At 45.9% G+C, this 17,905-nt stretch overlaps 1 protein-coding gene across 1 annotated transcript in view; it reads right to left on the reverse strand.

Annotated features, from left to right (window-relative positions):
- Positions 1–17,905, reverse strand: part of WDR33 (WD repeat domain 33) — a 1,025,118-nt gene that overhangs the window by 291,699 nt on the left and 715,514 nt on the right. Inside the window, exon 14 of the mRNA XM_069213677.1 lies at positions 14,113–14,252. Within this exon, the coding sequence (XP_069069778.1) occupies positions 14,113–14,252 (140 nt within the window). The remainder of the gene's footprint in view (positions 1–14,112; positions 14,253–17,905) is intronic.

Raw genomic sequence — 17,905 nt, forward strand, 5'->3', positions numbered from 1 at the left:
TTCGATCTCGTAGTGTTTTCTTGGATCGAAATGCCCGACAGGCCTCGCAAGTATCCTCCCTGTATTCCGGAGATAAACACAGATTACAGACCAAGTGTTGGTCTGTATAAGGATACTTTGCGTGGCAATTGGGGCAGAAGCGGAAGGGGGTCCGGTCCATGAGGTTTGAAGATGGACACGGTCGGGCCGACCAGGCCCCGCTGGAGAGTGGAAGCTCCGAAGGGCCGCCGGAGCACTTCTTTCTTCGGTGTCGATGTGCTAACACTAAACCGATACTGAGCGCGAACAATACCGTCAAATTTTCCGATAACTAACTAACTTTCCCGAATCGAAGTACGCAGCGAAGAGGAACACGTCCGAACCCGATGGCGGAAAGAAAACAATCTAAGATGGAGTCGACGCCCATGCGCAATGGAGCCGAAAGGGAGGAGTCCCCCGGTCTCATGACTCGAAAAGACTTCTTTGAAGAAAAACAACTTGTAACACTCCGAGCCCAACACTAGATGGCAGGATAATGCACAGCATGTGTATCTGCAGCTACACATGCCATCGAACATATATATATATATATATATGGAAAATGTCACTTACCCAGTGTACATCTGTTCGTGGCATGAGACGCTGCAGATTCACATGCTGTGCACATCCCGCCATCTAGTGTTGGGCTCGGAGTGTTACAAGTTGTTTTTCTTCGAAGAAGTCTTTTCGAGTCACAAGATCAAGGGACTCCTCCCCTTTCGGCTCCATTGTGCATGGGCGTCAACTCCATGTTAGATTGTTTTCCCCGCAGAGGGTGAGGTAGGAGTTGTGTATATAGTAAGTGCCCATGCAATGGAGTAAGTATGTATTGGAGTAAGTATGTATGTACATAATGTGACTAAAGTGATATATTTACAAATTTACAAGTTTACCTTTTTTGTCAACTTAAAACGGCTACAGGCTCCCGGGGAGGTGGGAGGGCGCTTGTGAATCTGCAGCGTCTCATGCCACGAACAGATGTACACTGGTTAAGTGACATTTTCAGTTTGATGGCATGTGTAGCTGCAGATACACATGCTGTGCATAGACTAGTAAGCAGTTATCTCCCCAAAAGCAGTGGTTTAGCCTGTAGGAGTTGAATTTGTTTGAAATAATGTCCTTAATACTGCTTGTCCTACTGTGGCTTGCTGTGTTGTTAACACATCCACGCAGTAGTGCTTGGTAAATATATGAGGCGTAGACCATGTGGCTGCCTTACAGATTTCAGTCATTGGTATGTTTCCTAGAAAGGCCATGGTAGCACCCTTCTTTCTAGTGAAGTGTGCCTTTGGTGTAATAGGCAGTTCTCTTTTTGCTTTTATATAACAGGGTTGAGTACATTTAACTATCCATCTGGCAATGCCTTGTTTGGATATTGGATTCCCTGTATGAGGTTTTTGGAAAGCAACAAACAATTGTTTTGTTTTGCGAATTTGTTTGGTTCTATCAATGTAGTACATTAGTGCCCTTTTGATGTCTAATGTATATAATGCTCTCTCAGCTACAGAATATGGTTCTGGGAAGAACACTGGGAGTTCTACTGTTTGATTTAAGTGGAACGGTGATATGACTTTAGGTAAGAATTTAGGATTTGTGCTTAGAACTACTTTATGTTTGTGTGTCTGTATAAAGGGTTCTTGTATGGTAAAGGCTTGTATTTCACTTACTCTTCTGAGAGATGTGATAGCTATTAGAAAGGCTACTTTCCATGTTAAGTACTGTATCTCACATGAGTGCATGGGTTCAAATGGTGGACCCATGAGTCGTGTTAATACGATGTTGAGGTTCCACGAAGGAACTGGTGGTGTTCTTGGTGGGATAATCCTTTTCAGACCCTCCATAAATGCTTTTATGACTGGGATTCTGAATAATGAAGTTGAATGCGTTATTTGCAGATAAGCCGAAATTGCTGTGAGATGTATTTTAATGGATGAAAAAGCTAACTTGGACTTTTGTAAGTGTAGTAGGTAGCTTACGATGTTTTTTGCAGATGCGTGTAATGGTTGGATTTGATTATTATGGCAGTAATAAACAAACCTTTTTCACTTATTTGCGTAGCAATGTCTTGTGGTTGGTTTCCTAGCCTGTTTTATGACCTCCATGCATTCTTGTGTAAGGTCTAGATGTCCGAATTCTAAGATTTCAGGAGCCAAATCGCTAGATTTAGTGATGCTGGATTCGGGTGTCTGATCTGTTGTTTGTGTTGAGTTAACAGATCTGGTCTGTTTGGCAGTTTGATATGAGGCACTACTGACCGGTCTAGTAGTGTTGTATACCAAGGTTGTCATGCCCAAGTTGGTGCTATCAGTATTAGTTTGAGTTTGTTTTGACTCAATTTGTTTACTAGATACGGAAGGAGTGGGAGAGGGGGAAAAGCGTATGCAAATATCCCTGACCAACTCATCCATAGCGCATTGCCTTGAGAGTGAGGCTGTGGGTACCTGGATGCGAAGTTTTGGCATTTTGCGTTTTCTTTTTTTGCGAATAGGTCTATTTGCGGTGTTCCCCATCTTTGAAAGTAAGTTTGTAGTATCTGGGGATGAATTTCCCATTAGTGGATCTGTTGGTGATCCCGAGAGAGATTGTCGGCTAACTGGTTTTGAATTCCTGGTATGAATTGCGCTATTAGGCGAATGTGGTTGTGAATCGCCCAATGCCATATCTTTTGAGCTAAGAGACACAATTGTGTTGAGTGTGTCACTCCCTGTTTGTTCAGATAATACATTGTTGTCATGTTGTCTGTTTTGACAAGAATGTGTTTGTGGGTTATTAGTGGTTGAAATGCCTTCAATGCTAGAAATACTGCTAGTAGTTCTAGGTGATTTATATGAAGTTGTTTCTGTTGAGTGTCCCATTGTCCATGGATGCTGTGTTGGTTGAGGTGTGCTCCCCACCCTACCATGGAAGCATCTATTGTGATCAAGTACTGAGGCACTGAGTCTTGGTTTAACTTTATAGTATTCCACCATTGAAGCGAGGTGTGTGTTTGGCAGTCTATCAACACTAGGGGCCTCATTATGACCCTGGCGGTACAGAACCGCCAGGGTCAACGGGGGCGGGAGCACCGCCGACAGGCTGGCGGTGCTCCCTTGGGCATTCCGACCGCGGCGGTAACGCCGCGGTCGGACCGGGACAACTGGCGGTCTCCCGCCAGTTTCCCGCTGCCCAAATGAATCCTCCAAGGCGGCGCAGCATGCTGCGCCGCCTTGGGGATTCTGACACCCCCTACCGCCATCCTGTTCCTGGCGGTTCGCCCGCCAGGAACAGGATGGCAGTAGGGGGTGTCGCAGGGGCCCCCGTAAGAGGGCCCCGCTAGTATTTCACTGTCTGCATAGCAGACAGTGAAATACGCGACGGGTGCAGTAGCACCCGTCACACCTTCCCACTCCGCCGGCTCGATTACGAGCCGGCTTCATGGTGGGAAGGTCGTTTTCCCCTGGGCTGGCGGACGGCCTTTCGGCGGCCGCCCGCCAGCCCAGGGGAATAGTCAAAATACCCGCCGCGGTCTTGCGACCGCGGTACGGTATTTTGACGGCGGGACTTTGGCGGGCGGCCTCCGCCGCCCGCCAAGGTCCGAATGAGGGCCTAGATCTTGAAGTTGACCCTGTGCTTGTGACCATTGTGATGCTAGGCACTGTCGTAAGGGCCGCATGTGTAATCTTGTGTTTGGGACAATGGCTATGCATGATGACATCATGCCTAGTAGTTTCATCACTAATTTTACCTGGAACCTTTGGTTTGGGTGCATGGCCTGTATTACGTTTTGGAATGCCTGTACCCTTTGTGGACTTGGAGTGGCAATCCCTTTTTTTGTGTTGATTGTTGCTCCTAACTACTGTTGTATTTGACACGGCTGTAGGTGTGATTTTTGGTAGTTGAGTGAGAACCCTAGCTTGTGAAGGGTTTCTGTAACGTATTTTGTGTGTTGAGCACACCGTTCTTGCGTATTGGTTTTGATTAACCAATCGTCCAGATACGGGAACACATGTATTTTCTGTCTTCTGATATGGGCTGCCACTACGGCAAGGCATTTTGTAAAGACTCTTGGCACTGTTGTTATCCCGAATGGCAACATTTTGAACTGGTAATGTACCCCTTGGATTACAAACCTTAAGTATTTTCTGTGGGAAGGATGTATGGGTATATGGAAATACGCATCCTTGAGGTCTAATGTTGTCATGTAGTCTTGTTGTTTGAGCAAGGGGATTATGTCTTGAATTGTCACCATGTGAAAGTGATCTGATTTGATGTAAAGATTTAGTGTCCTGAGATCTAAGATGGGTCTTAGAGTTTTGTCTTTTTTGGGTATGAGAAAGTACAGGGAGTAAACACCCATTCCTTTCTGATGATTGGGTACTAGTTCTATTGCATCTTCTTGCAACAACGCTTGGACCTCCAGCTGTAATAGATCCATGTGTTGTTGTGACATGTTATTTGTTTTGGGTGGCACATTTGGTGGACATTTTAGGAATTCTATGCAATAACCATGTTGGATAATGGCTAGAACCCACATGTCTGTTGTTATTTCTTCCCAGTTTTGGTAAAACTCTGTTAGTCTCCCCCCCACTGATGTCATGTGTTGGGGATTTGTGACAGTAAAGTCACTGTTTATTTTGATTGGTTTTGGGACTTTGGAATTTTCCCCTAGTTTTAGGGAACTGTCCATATCTGTATTGTCCCCGAAAACTTCCTCTCTGATACTGGCTCTGGTATGTGGGTCTGGTTTGTGAGGTTGAGGGTTCTGTGCTTTGTCCCCAAAGCCCCCCTCTAAATGGTGTTTTTCCGAAATGTGCCTCTGCCCTGTGGGGAGTAGAGCGCGCCCATGGCCTTGGCCGTATCTGTGTCCTTTTTAAGTTTTTCGATAGCAGTGTCCACTTCCGGCCCAAACAACTGCTGTCCGTTAAAAGGCATATTAAGCACCGCCTGTTGAATTTCGGGCTTGAATCCTGAGGTGCGAAGCCATGCGTGTCTCCATATGGTGACAGCCGTATTTACAGTCCTTGCAGCTGTGTCTGCTGCATCCATTGCCGACCGTATCTGGTTATTAGAGATACTTTGGCCCTCTTCCACCACCTGTTGTGCACGCTTTTGGAACTCTTTGGGTAGATGTTCTATGAAGTGTTGCATTTCGTCCCAATGAGCTCTATCATATCTCGACAGCAAGGCCTGTGAATTGGCAATGCGCCATTGGTTGGCTGCTTGTGCTGCGACTCTTTTCCCTGCTGCGTCGAACTTGCGACTTTCCTTGTCAGGTGGTGGTGCATCTCCTGAGGTGTGTGAGTTCGCCCTTTTGCGAGCTGCACCTACTACCACTGAATCTGGTGTCAATTGCTGCGTGATGTAGACAGGGTCTGTTGGGGGAGGTTTGTACTTTTTCTCCACCCTAGGAGTGATGGCCCTGCCTTTCACAGGCTCTTGAAATACTTGCTTTGCGTGTTTCAACATTCCTGGTAACATAGGAAGACTCTGGTACTGACTATGTGTGGACGACAGAGTATTAAACAAAAAGTAATCTTCAATTGGTTCTGCATGCAGGGTGACATTATGAAATGCGGCTGCTCTGGACACCAGCTGTGTGTAAGCAGTACTGTCTTCAGGTGGTGCTGGTCTTGCTGGATAACTGTCGGGACTGTTGTCTGACACAGGCACATCATAAAGATCCCATGCATCAGGATCATCTTGGCTCATCCCTGTGTGCGTTGGAGACTGCATCATCGGTGGGGAAGCCATTGGTGATGTTTGTGGTGAGCTATGTGGTGATGGTGTCGGAGTTACTTGTTTTGCCACCTTTGCCTGTGGTTGCTTGTCTTTTTCTTGGAACGCAAGTTTCCTTTTCATTCGGATTGGAGGGAGAGTTCGGATTTTTCCTGTCTCCTTTTGAATGTGGAGCCTTCTCTGTGTGTAATCTGGCTCCCCTGCTTCTAGCTCCTGTCCGAATTTGTGTCCTTGCATTTGTGAGGACAGGCCTTGTTCCTCTGTGTAGGAACTTTGTTTCGGCTCCGAAGCCGGATGTTTCGGTATCAAAACCTTTTCAACTGTCTTTTTCGGTTCCGAAGACACTTTTTTGGCTTTCGGTGTTCCGATATCTCGGTGCCGACTTATTTCGGTGCCGGTATCTCGATGTCGAGATTGCTCTGACCCGGTGTTGAGTCTGTTCTGTGCCGGTATCTCGACCGGAGTCAGATGACTTCGACACATGTGTGCCCTTTTTCGGTGCCGATGGACGGTCACCTGATTTTCGGGTTAAGCCATGGCCTGTTGGCGGTGGTGTCCCTTGGGCTTTAATGTATTTTCCGTGAGTCTTGGCCAGGGGTGTTTTACTCATGGTTTTCAGCGTCTGTTCGGTTTCGGCATCGTCCGAGTCAGCAATGGAGAAGGTTTCTTCTTCCTCCAAGTCTGTGTCCTGACGGCGCCGACGCCATTTGAAGCCTTCTTGCTCTCCGGTCCCTTAGCGTTTTCCTCGACCGAAACGCTCGACAGGCCTCGCAGGTATCCTCTTTGTGTTCGGGAGACACACAAATTACAGACCAAATGCTGATCTGTGTAAGGATACTTGTTGTGGCATTCGGGGCAGAAGCGGAATAGGGTCCGTTCCATTAGCCTTGAAGACGCACGTGGTCGCGCCGACCAGGCCCCGCCGGGAAATCGAAACCACGAAGGGCCACCGGAGCTCTTCCAATTTCGGTGTCGATCTGCGTTATCTAACCCAAAACCGAACGCAAACAATACCGTCGAATTTTCCGAGATTTAACTAACTTTCCGAACCGAAACATGGAGCGAAGAGGAACACGTCCGAACCAGATGGCGGAAAGAAAACAATCTAAGATGGAGTCGACGCCCATGCACAATGGAGCCGAAAGGGGAGGAGTCCCTCGATCTCGTGACTCGAAAAGACTTCTTCGAAGAAAAACAACTTGTAACACTCCGAGCCCAACACTAGATGGCGGGTTGTGCACAGCATGTGTATCTGCAGCTACACATGCCATCAAACATATACATACATATATACCTACACACACACACACAAAGCCAGCTTCTTACACCTCTTTCCTGAGTGTCCTGAGGACCTCGAAGGGGAAGCAGAGGATGGTACCAAATGGGCCCTGGGGCAGGGAGGGTTGGCATCTTCCTCTGAGGAAAGCTAGTTCTGCATATCAAAGGCGGTGAGAGCCTTCTTTAAAGCTCCTGCCTTGCAATCCAGGTCATCGTGTGCAGAGGGGTGGGTAACAGCCCAGCCTGGACAGGATTTCGTTTCTGACCTATCGAGCGCAGAGGCTCTTCCCCTGGAAGGTCAGATTCTCATTGGTTGGTGGCAGGCTGGCCAGAACCTGACAGTGAGCTCACCAGCGGAGGGTAGGTTTTTCATGGGCAACCTCTAAGGTGCCCTCAGGGTGCATGTATTAATAAATACATCACTGGAATCAGCGAGGGTTTATTATTATGAGATGTTTGATACCAAACATCCCTAGGTTCACAGAAGCTAGCATGTACGCGTAGAACTCATGGTGACTGGTGTCCAGCACATGTATTTAAAATGTCTATATCTAAGAATTGACAGACATACTAGGGGCATATTTGATCATGCATATATTCCATCACTTGTAATATAATGCACCCTGCCTTAGGGCTGAAGGCCTGCTGTAGGGGTGGCTTTCAGATATTACAAGCAGTGTTTTAGGGGGACATGGCACACAAGTGTGTACCATGTTGCGTTTTCAATTTTGGGGGCACTTGGTCGTGCAGCCTGCAATGACAGTCTGTATAAGGTTGATGCTGGGTCCCTCAGAGTGGCAACAGTTGTGCTGCAGCTCTGAGGGGCCCTTTTCAGTAGCCAGCCATGCCCTATGTACCAGAGGTATAATTTACTAGGGACTTACAGGGGGGGCTGAAGGGCCTGGGCAACTGGGGATCAAGGGACCAGGTGTCTTGTTTTGGGGAACTAACAGAGGCACTGGTAAGCAGGAACCCAGTGCACCTCAGTCAAAGTTGCATATAGAAACTAGGCAAAAAGTGGGGGAGTACTGCAACCCAAACCCAGCTCTCGACAACAGCTCTCGACAACAGCTCTCGACAACAGCTCTCGACAACAGCTCTCGACAACAGCTCTCGACAACAGCTCTCGACAACAGCTCTCTGGGGAACGTTCCTTGCATCTACTGGGAATATTTAATACAATATTCTCTGGTAGATCTCATGCACAGAGGCCTCCCAAAGGACTGTGCCCTAAGACTTAAGAATATAAAGCATCCACCCTCCACACCTGTCTTTCCCTGACCTGCCTTTTGTGTGCACATATCAAGTGCAACGAGTTACAAACTGAGTGTTTTTCTACCAGTACAGTGTTTTTTCCCACACAATCACATCTTTTCACCAGTGTATCACATTACGATAATCATAACTAGTAATGAGAGTACAGTGAAACACTAATGTCACCCCATTCACAAATGTTATTGACTGAGACATGGACTTGAAAAACTGTATTACTCATTGCGATATACAGCCTTGAAAAGGCACCAAGCCTGTGGGCCAGAAAAGGATGTAACATGAGTTGGCTGTTCATCTATATAAAAAGAAAATCACTGCCTTCAAAATGGAGAAAAACGTACCCTTAAGCTTAAAAAAACACTATTGATGGTAAATTTGCATTATGTGTTATTTTATCTGCCTGTAGCTACCATAACTAATCAAATGAATAAGCTAATGCAATGCATTCCTACCTTAAAATTCACTCACTGTGAAATAGTATGCCACATCCACTTCCAGTGATGGCAATAATTTACCATCACATATTTTATCTCAAGTATTACCGAAGTGTAAGGAAATGCCTCCATGGCATTGTTACCCCCTGATTTTTGTTTTTTTGTTGATGCCAGTTATGACAAAGTGTGCTGGGACCCTGCTAACCAGGCCACAGCACCAGTGTTCTTTCCCTAAATTGTACCTTTGTTCCCACAATTGACACAGCCCTTACACCTTGATAAGTCCCTTGTAAATGGTATCCCTGGTACCAAGGGCCCTGATGCCAGGGAAGGTCTCTAAGTGCTGCTGCATGTCTTATGCCACCCTGGGGACCCCTCACTCAGCACATGCTCACTGCCAAACAGCTTGTGTGTGCTGGTGGGGAGAAAATGACCAAGTCGACATGGCACTCCCCTCAGAGTGCCATGCCAACCTCACTCTGCCTGTGGCATAGGTAAGTCACCCCTCTAGCAGGCCTCACAGCCCTAAGGCAGGGTGCACTATACCACAGGTGAGGGCATATGTGCAAGAGCACTATGCCCCTACAGTGTAAGCAAAACCTTAGGCTTTGTAAGTGCAGGGTAGCCATAAAGAGTATATAGTCCGGGAGTTTGTCAAAATACGAACGCCACAGTTCCATAATGGCTACACTGAAATCTGGGAAGTTTGGTATCAAACGTCTTAGCACAATAAATGCACACTGATGCCAGTGTGGAATTTACTGTAAAATGCAGCACCCAGAGGGCATCTTAGAGATGCCCACTGAACACCAGTCCGACTCCTAGTGCTAGGCTGACCAGTTTCTGCCAGCCTGTCACAACCAGACGAGTTTCTGGCCAAATGGGGAGAATGCTTTTGTCCCTCTGTCGCCAGGAACAAAGCCTGTACTGGGTGGAGATGCTTCTCACCTCCCCCTGCAAGAACTATAACACCTGGTGGTGAGCCTCAAAGGCTCATGCTTTTTGTTACAGCACCCCAGGGCATCCCAGCAAGTGGAGATGCCCGCCCCTCCAGGTACCGCCCCCACTTTTGGCAGCAAGGCTGGAGGAGATCATTAGAAAAACAAGGAGGAGCCACCCACCATTCAGGACAGCCCATAAGGTGTCCTGAGTTGAGGTGGCCCCTGCCTTTAGAAATCCTCCATCTCAAGACTGGAGGATTCCCCCAATAGGATTAGAGATGTGCCCCACTCCCCTCAGGGAGGAGGCACAAAGAGGGTGTAGCCACCCTCCAGGACAGTAGCCATTGGCCACTGCCCTCCTGACCTAAACACACCCCTAAATCTAGTATTTAGAGGCACCCCAGAACCCAGGAAATCAGATTCCTGCAACCTACAACAAGAAGGACTGCTGACCTGAAAGCCCCTCAGAGACGACAACTGACTTGGCCCCAGCCCTACCGGCCTGTCTCCAGACTCAAAGAACCTGCACAGCAACGCATCCTGCAGGTACCAGCGACCTCTGAAGCCTCAGACGACTGCTCTCAACCCGAAGGACCAAGAAACTCCAGAGAACAGCGGCACTGTTCAAAAACAGCAACAATATTGCAACTTTCTTGCAACTTTCAAAGACTTCACTCTTCCCGCCGGAAGAGTGAGACTTCACACTCTGCACCCGACGCCCCTGGCTCGAGCTCCAGTGCAACAACACTGTAGGGAGGACTCCCAGGCGACTACGACTGCGTGAGTAACCTGTGACGACCACCCTGGACCCCAACAGCGATGCCTGCAGAGAGGATCCAGATGCTTCCCTGATCGCGACTGCCTGGAACAAAGAACCCGATGACTGGACCAAGCACTGCACCCGCAGCCCCCAGGACCAGAAGGAACTAAACTCCAGTGCAGGAGTGACCATCAGGCGACCCTCTGCCTAGCCCAGTCGGTGGCTGGCCTGAGAAGCCCCCCCGTGCCTGCCTGCACCGCAAGAGCCCCCCAGGTCCCTCCATGGATTCCTATTGAAAACCCAACATCTGCTAAGCACACTGCACCCAGCTGCCCCTGTGCCGCTGAGGGTGTGTTTTGTGTGCCTACTTGTGTCCCCCCCAGTGCTCTACAAAACCCCCCTGGTCTGCCCTCCGAAGGTGCAGGTACTTACCTGTTGGCAGACTGGAACCGGAGCACCCCTGTTCTCCGTAGGTGCCTATGTGTTTTGGGCCCTCCTTTGACCTCTGCACCTGACTGGCCCTGTGTTGCTGGTGCGGTGACTTTGGGGTTGCCTTGAACCCCCAACGGTGGGCTGCCTATGCCCAGGAAACTGAACTTGTGAGTGTCTTACTTACCTCAGAAACTTAACCTTACTTACCTCCCCCAGGAACTGTTGATTTTTGCACTGTGTCCACTTTTAAAATAGCCTATTGCCATTTTAACAAAAACTGAGTATGTTACTGCTCTAATTCAAAGTTCCTAACTTACCTGTATGGAGTACCTTGTGTTTTATGTATTTACTTCAAATCTTGAATCTTGTGGTTCTACAATAAATTAAGAAAAGATATTTTTCTATATAAAAACTATTGGCCTGGAGTTAAGTCTGAGTGTGCGTTACTCATTTATTGCCTGTGTGTGTACAACAAATGCTTAACACTACCCTCTGATAAGCCTACTGCTTGGCCACACTACCAAAAAATAGAGCATTAGAATTATCTAATTTTGCCACTATCTTACCTCTAAGGGGAACCCTTGAACTCTGTGCACACTATCTCTTACTTTGAGATAGTATATACAGAGCCAACTTTCTACACTAAGGCATTTCAAGTTGTACTAAGTTTGGTGGATCTTTACATTACGAGTTAAATACACGGAAGCTTGGAGTATGTTGTGCTGGAAGTGTGTTACTGAAAGCGTTAAAATAATTTCTATTCACACAAGTGAAAATGACTGGCCCTTTCCGGAGCTTGTGTAAGAATAAAGCTATGCCCAAGGGCGAAGTCGCAGTTTAGGGTCTGGAAGAGGAGTGAGACAGCCTGGGGGACCACCAGAAAAAAGTGTGAAGGTGGTTTTGGTGGTGGGTTGTTGGGGGCGAGGGGGTGGCTGGTAGAAAAGCAGTATCTGTGGAAAGAGGGTAGTACAGAGTCCAGGGTATTTAAGTGCAGTTTATAAAAGGTATAAACATGCAGATACCAATGGAGGAGGAATGCAAAGTTTAGGGGTGGGGAGAAGAGCAAAATCTGGAAGGGGTGAGTGAAGTGCTGGGAGCCTAACGGGAAGAGAGGCACCAGGTCAAGGGGTTGAAGGGAGAGGAGCTTAAAGAAAAATGGGGAATTCTGGGGGGAAAAAACACAGGGTCTAGAGGTAATAGTAAGAGAGAAGAGCAGTGCAGGGAGAAAAGCACTTGGGACAAGGAGGGGTGGGGCAAGGAATGTGGAGAGAGCTCCTGCGCCCATGGATGGGTAAGGAGTTGAAAAGCCTGATGAGTGAGGGGAAAATGCAAGGCCTGGAGAGGAACTGCACAGGTTCAAAATGAGGGTAGTGGAAAGGAGAAGCACAGGGCCCAAGGGTGGAAGAAGGGCAGGGTTGTAGGGGTGGAAGCAGCACTGGGTCTCTGAAGAATTGAGAGAATTGCAGGGTCCAGGTGATGCTCCAGGGCCTGGTGAGCAGCACAGGATGCAGGAAGGGAGCAAACGTATAGTCCAGTCTAGAGAGTGGGGGAGTTTTACCTTGATGAAAATTCTCCTTACTAGGTAGTAGTGCAACACTGCCTTAGTTGTAGATCAAACATACTAGGACAATAGCAATGCTATTTTTTCTTCTGTCAAGAAAAACTTGTATTGTACTGTAGCATTTCCATAGTGCTTACTATCCATGTGGGCTGCTGAAATGCTTACACACATGGTTTGCAAGCTGTTGTGTGGTGGAAGGGTGTTTTGGTTTGAGCACGTCTGGGAAGTGTGCATGCCATGTGTGATGACCATAGAGGTGCAGTTATTGCCTGGCAGTGTGATGAGTGAGGATTTGTGAGAACAGATGGGCAAATTATACAAATAATAAGTATGAAAGCATATATGCAGCTACACTGCACAAGCCTGGTCCTAAGGCTAGCATGATGGTCAGTGTGTGTACACCATAAAAGAGAGGGTAAGCCTGCTTCATGTTCTTCTGTCCTCATCCCTCCATGCAATCCTGTACTTTTCCTAGAACCCAGCAGCCCTTGATCTTTTTAGTTTACATAAGGATGCATCCTCCTGACCTTCATGAATTTTGTCCTAGGCAACTTCAATTTTCATTATTACTAGTGATTAACATTTCAGGGTAAAAAAAGAGGCAATGTAATAAAAGGAAAGTTACCCTGCTACCTTTGTTTCAGCTAGGACAGGAGCATTGGCAGATTTGTTAGCTCTAAAATTGTTGAGTATTCAGCCAGCGTATCTCTAGCCTGTGAGCCCTACAAAGTTGCAACCAGGCCAGCAGCAGTTCAAACCTTTCTCCCTCGTAGGGCAAGGGTTCATATCAGGCTGGAACAGCAATACAAAGCCTCATCTTTCATTAAGCAAGTACAGCATGGCAACCATTTGCAATATTTCTTCCCACCAGTGCCAATCACGTTCACATGCTTCATGGTGCCAGGCGCAGCCTCACTTCCAGCCACAATAACATTCAAATTAAGTGTTTGGCCCACCTACTGTTGCAAGATGGTAAAAAACATTTGTGTAATGTGTACTCAAGTGTGCTCTACTGGAACGAAAATGTGCTTCATCATCAGTGCACTGTAATGGAAGCAGGCAATATGATGTAAGTTAAGGAATGTGTGATGTATTCACCAGCTACTACCTCTTGCTGAGTACTCAATTCACTGAAAGATAAATTACAATGTTTTCCACCCCAGAAGTTCTAGTGCACTACTATATCAAAACTTTAGAAGTAAAAGGGAAACCTCTGTGAATGCCTGGCATAAGTGTTTGTGGGTGAAAAAGACCTGATGACGCTGGGGCAGCATTCAGAAGGACAAGAGAAGAAGAGCACTGCAAAAGAATGGTGTGATGAGGCTACTTTTTGAGAGACCGTGAGAAGGAGCAGAGGGATAAGTATCCAGTGAAGGTGACAGAACATCAGTCACATGAGGAAAAGAGCATCTGATATACATACCAGGACATTGTATTGCTAAAATCTCATGCATGACCCAACTGAAAAACAAATAGGCAGGGCAGGTCCCAACATGCCAATGTATAGATCCACTCAAAATGGGCAATGTCAAGGTGCTAAAAACTGATGGGCAAGCCTGTCACCTATGCAAAGCAGACACAAATAGCATGTGTATTCTCCTTTTCTTTCTGTGTGCCAGTCCATTTCACCGATTCCTACAGTCTGAGCAATATGTGCTTCAACAGTATTTGAGAAAACCATGTATTTAATTTTGGCACTACCTGCTGGAACTGGGGTGGGATGGGCTTTGCAAATGGCACTTTCTTCTGTGGCACTTTCTTTTGGTCTTTTAACAGCACCTCTTCCATTCCCCAGTCTAGGCCTGGAATAGTCATTTCTGACTCAACAGTGTCTTCTTTTCCTGCAAGTATTACAAAAAACAATACATTCATACACATTTTTAAATGTAATTGGTATTTCAGAGTCTTGATTCTGGTAGGTAACTTCCACTGAAATCACTGTTTTGTATGCATCTTGTGTAAGAAAGGCAGTGTGAACTAAAGCATTGCCCGTGCCAGTCTACATGCGTGATTTATCTGCAGCAAGTGAGGTGGGTACTTCAAAAAAGTAACTCTAGCACTCTGAGGCCCACAACACCAACTGGGGAAAAACGGAAATCCTGTTCGACAGTTCTTTTCCCATACAAGACAAAATCTATTTTACCTGACTGGTTTCTAGAAACTAGGCAAAGAACTGTATTTTTTTAAAGTTTTTTTTTAAAGAAAAAGAGTTTTAGTAATGTGTTTTATTAATCTGACCACAGCACAAAACATTAGGTTCGGCATTTAAAGTGGTTTCTAATAGGCCAAAAACTACCATGAAAAATAATAGCTACACGGTGGCACAAGCCTAATTACTGTGACAGAATTTTTGTAGTTCTAACAAAGGCCTAGAGTGCAAACTAGGTGAGAGAATGTGCCAAGGCATCAAACATTTGCCTGGATGTCTGTTATGCTCATCATGCTACAAGAACATATATCAAAACACTGCCAATAGCTTATATTATCTTTTAATTTATAAACAAGAACATACAAATGATATTATCTGCAAGCTTTTGCCCAAAGGAACAGCCATCAGCTACGAAACAAATGGCGGCTGCTCCTTTGATTTAAAGATAAATAGGACCTATTCACAATTTAATAAACACTTTAATTCTGAACACTTACAATGTTTCTGCATGTTCTATTTTATTGACATTTGTGGATACTTTAGGAGTCTGCTTTGTTCCAACAAGCGTAAAAGTCAACATTGGGCTCAAACTTATTTCCCTTTTCGGAAGCAAAGAAAATCACAAATCTCACAAAAATATTCTAAGTTATACCGAACATTTCGAGGGTCTGCTTTACATTATCAATATTATCCAAGGTACAGGAAATTCCCTAGAAATAACTGAATGTGGAGTACCTTGAATTTTCTGTATTTACTTCAAATCTTGAACGTGTGGTTCTAAAAATAAATTAAGAAAATATATTGTTCTATATAAAAACTATTGGCCCTCTTTGAGTGTGTATTCCTCATTTATTGCCTGTGTGTGTACAGCACATGCTTAACACTACCCTCTGATAAGCCTACGGCTCGACCACACTACCACAAAACAGAGCATTAGAATTATCTAATTTTGACACTATCTTACCTCTAAGGGGAACCCTTGGACTCTGTGCACACTAGCTTTTACTTTGAGATAGTATATACAGAGCCAACCTCCTGCAGGGTGGAATATGGCCCTTACATTTGACTCTAGCCATCTAAATCCACACCCAGTCAAAAAAGACTAGCAGGTGCACTTAAGCTACAATTACATGGCATACATTTACTATGGACTAAATACTTAACCACAAGGCAAAATACCTTATTTTTTTTAATCCGGGTCAACACACTTGAAAATACAGACAATTCATTTCTGTGCCGAATTTTGAAGGTGGTTGCATCACAGGTCCTAGCAAGACTTCAATCAACCAGACTGTGAATCAGCTTTTGTACACTTAATGGAAGATCTAAACAGAAAGGTGATCACTAAAAACATGACAACTTACCCATTTGGTTGTACAAAAGCAAACATTGGTTGAAGTCTTATTATTAAAATAACTTTTTTTTTAATGAATAGTAAGAATAAAAAGAACAATTAGCATTATTGTTAAAAATGTCAAGGACAAGTACCTTCTCAGATTGCTAAATTTCAAGTAAATAAATAGAAAATAAAGGGAAGAAATGTGGACAAGGCACAGACATCAATACTTCACAATATATATTACATCACCATCACCAACTCGCATCGAAGGGGGTCCACCCACTTTGAGGCCCAGACTCCACTGTTGCAGGACTTCACTAGGACAGACATTTGCGCCTGGAGGCGCATAAAACTTGCCCGCACTTCCCGCAGCACGGGACGCTCACCAGCTCGCATCGAAGGGGGGGCCACACACTTCCAGGCCCTGACTCCATTGCAGCAGGATGCCGCTAGTACAGACATTTGCACCCAAAAGGACATAACATTTGCCCACATTTCCGGCAACGCAGGATGCCCCCGGGCCAAGACGGGCCTGTGTTAGCCCATCAGAGGCTGGGCCCACACTCTTTAGATTATATTTTTCATGCTTAATTCTGCGTTATCTGCGCTGTAGGTATCTTCAGCTCCCACCCCTTTTTTGAGGAAGTTGAGGCATAATAGGGAACAGGAAGGTGACCACGGGCTGTACTCCCACCCCACAAGCTCATCCCTGGTCCTCCATTGACAATTTTTAGGTATGCACAGTAGATTAGGTATCAAATGAAATTAAGTTGGAAGAGCGTCGCCTTTCTTTAGTAGTGGAGGATATTGAATATAGGCCCCCCAGAAAGCCCTTGAGCCCTGCTATATGTAATACCGGTTCTGCCAAATTCCCATCGCATGATATTTCTTCTGCAGCTCCTGCCATTCAAACCCCTTGATTGGATCTAGATGGAGCCGATATGGGCAACTTAGTGGGGGATGTAGGCCTTAATGCTGCTGATTGCCCGGGTTATCTAGATGCATTGAGTGGCTCCCTTGACTCTGGCCCATTACTAAAAAGGCGCAGGAGGATTGCCAAGTTAAAATATAAACCAGCCTCAAAATTACAGCCCCTGAATCATGAAACCAAACCCCTAAACGCTGATTCTTGGGCACCGCTGAAGATCTGGTTTAATGACTTACTGGACTCTAAGCTACAACAAATCCATAGCCGACTATCTTCGCTAGAATCCAGATTGGGCAATTTAATCTCTATTGCAGAGAAGGGCACCTGGCACGGTACATGGCAACCCAGTCAATGGCCTCTGATTGCCTCCACCCTGGTGACAGCCCCAAGACCTAATTGCCCTCTTAGAGTAGTCGCACAGAGCCCCCCCTCCAGGCCTACAGAATGGGGGAATAGAAAGCAGCACAGCTAATCAGCTGGCCATTTTCTCTGCCAATTCCCACACACAGGAATTTACTTCACAAACCACAAATAAAATGTCACATTCTGGCAGCCAGTGTAGACAACAACTGGCTGAGCACCCCCCCACCCCAGATCACCGTCCTAGATCTGCCACCAGCTTCATGGTACACAGCTCTACTGACAGATTTGACTTTTGAACCGAAACCGACAATACTTATTGAAGCTCTTCCTTGATGAAGATACACATGTAAGCATTCTGGTCATTCATATGTGACATTCAATCCCACATCTGTATGGCTTCCAAGAGCTAAGCTAAAATTACTATAAGAAAGGTTATCAACCAGGTGAAACTAGCTCAAGACTACAAAACTCTAACACTGACCCAAGGCCCCAAATATTTTGTTTTTCTGGTTTTAGATTAGCTTGATTGTTCCTATATTAACCTTTAAAATTTCTTTGAAGAACTCCAGGGATGAATTCTGACATTTTGGAGGGCATGCAGGGGATGTTGAGGCAAAGGTTCATGGTGCACCAATCCTTGATATTGAGTAAGCATTGGACCTGTGTGATCATCAGAGTCCACAGCCAATAAAAGTCGTCAGTCTTCCTATTGGAA

Source organism: Pleurodeles waltl, chromosome 11, assembly GCF_031143425.1.
Source record: "Pleurodeles waltl isolate 20211129_DDA chromosome 11, aPleWal1.hap1.20221129, whole genome shotgun sequence".
Taxonomy (NCBI): Eukaryota; Metazoa; Chordata; class Amphibia; order Caudata; family Salamandridae; genus Pleurodeles; species Pleurodeles waltl.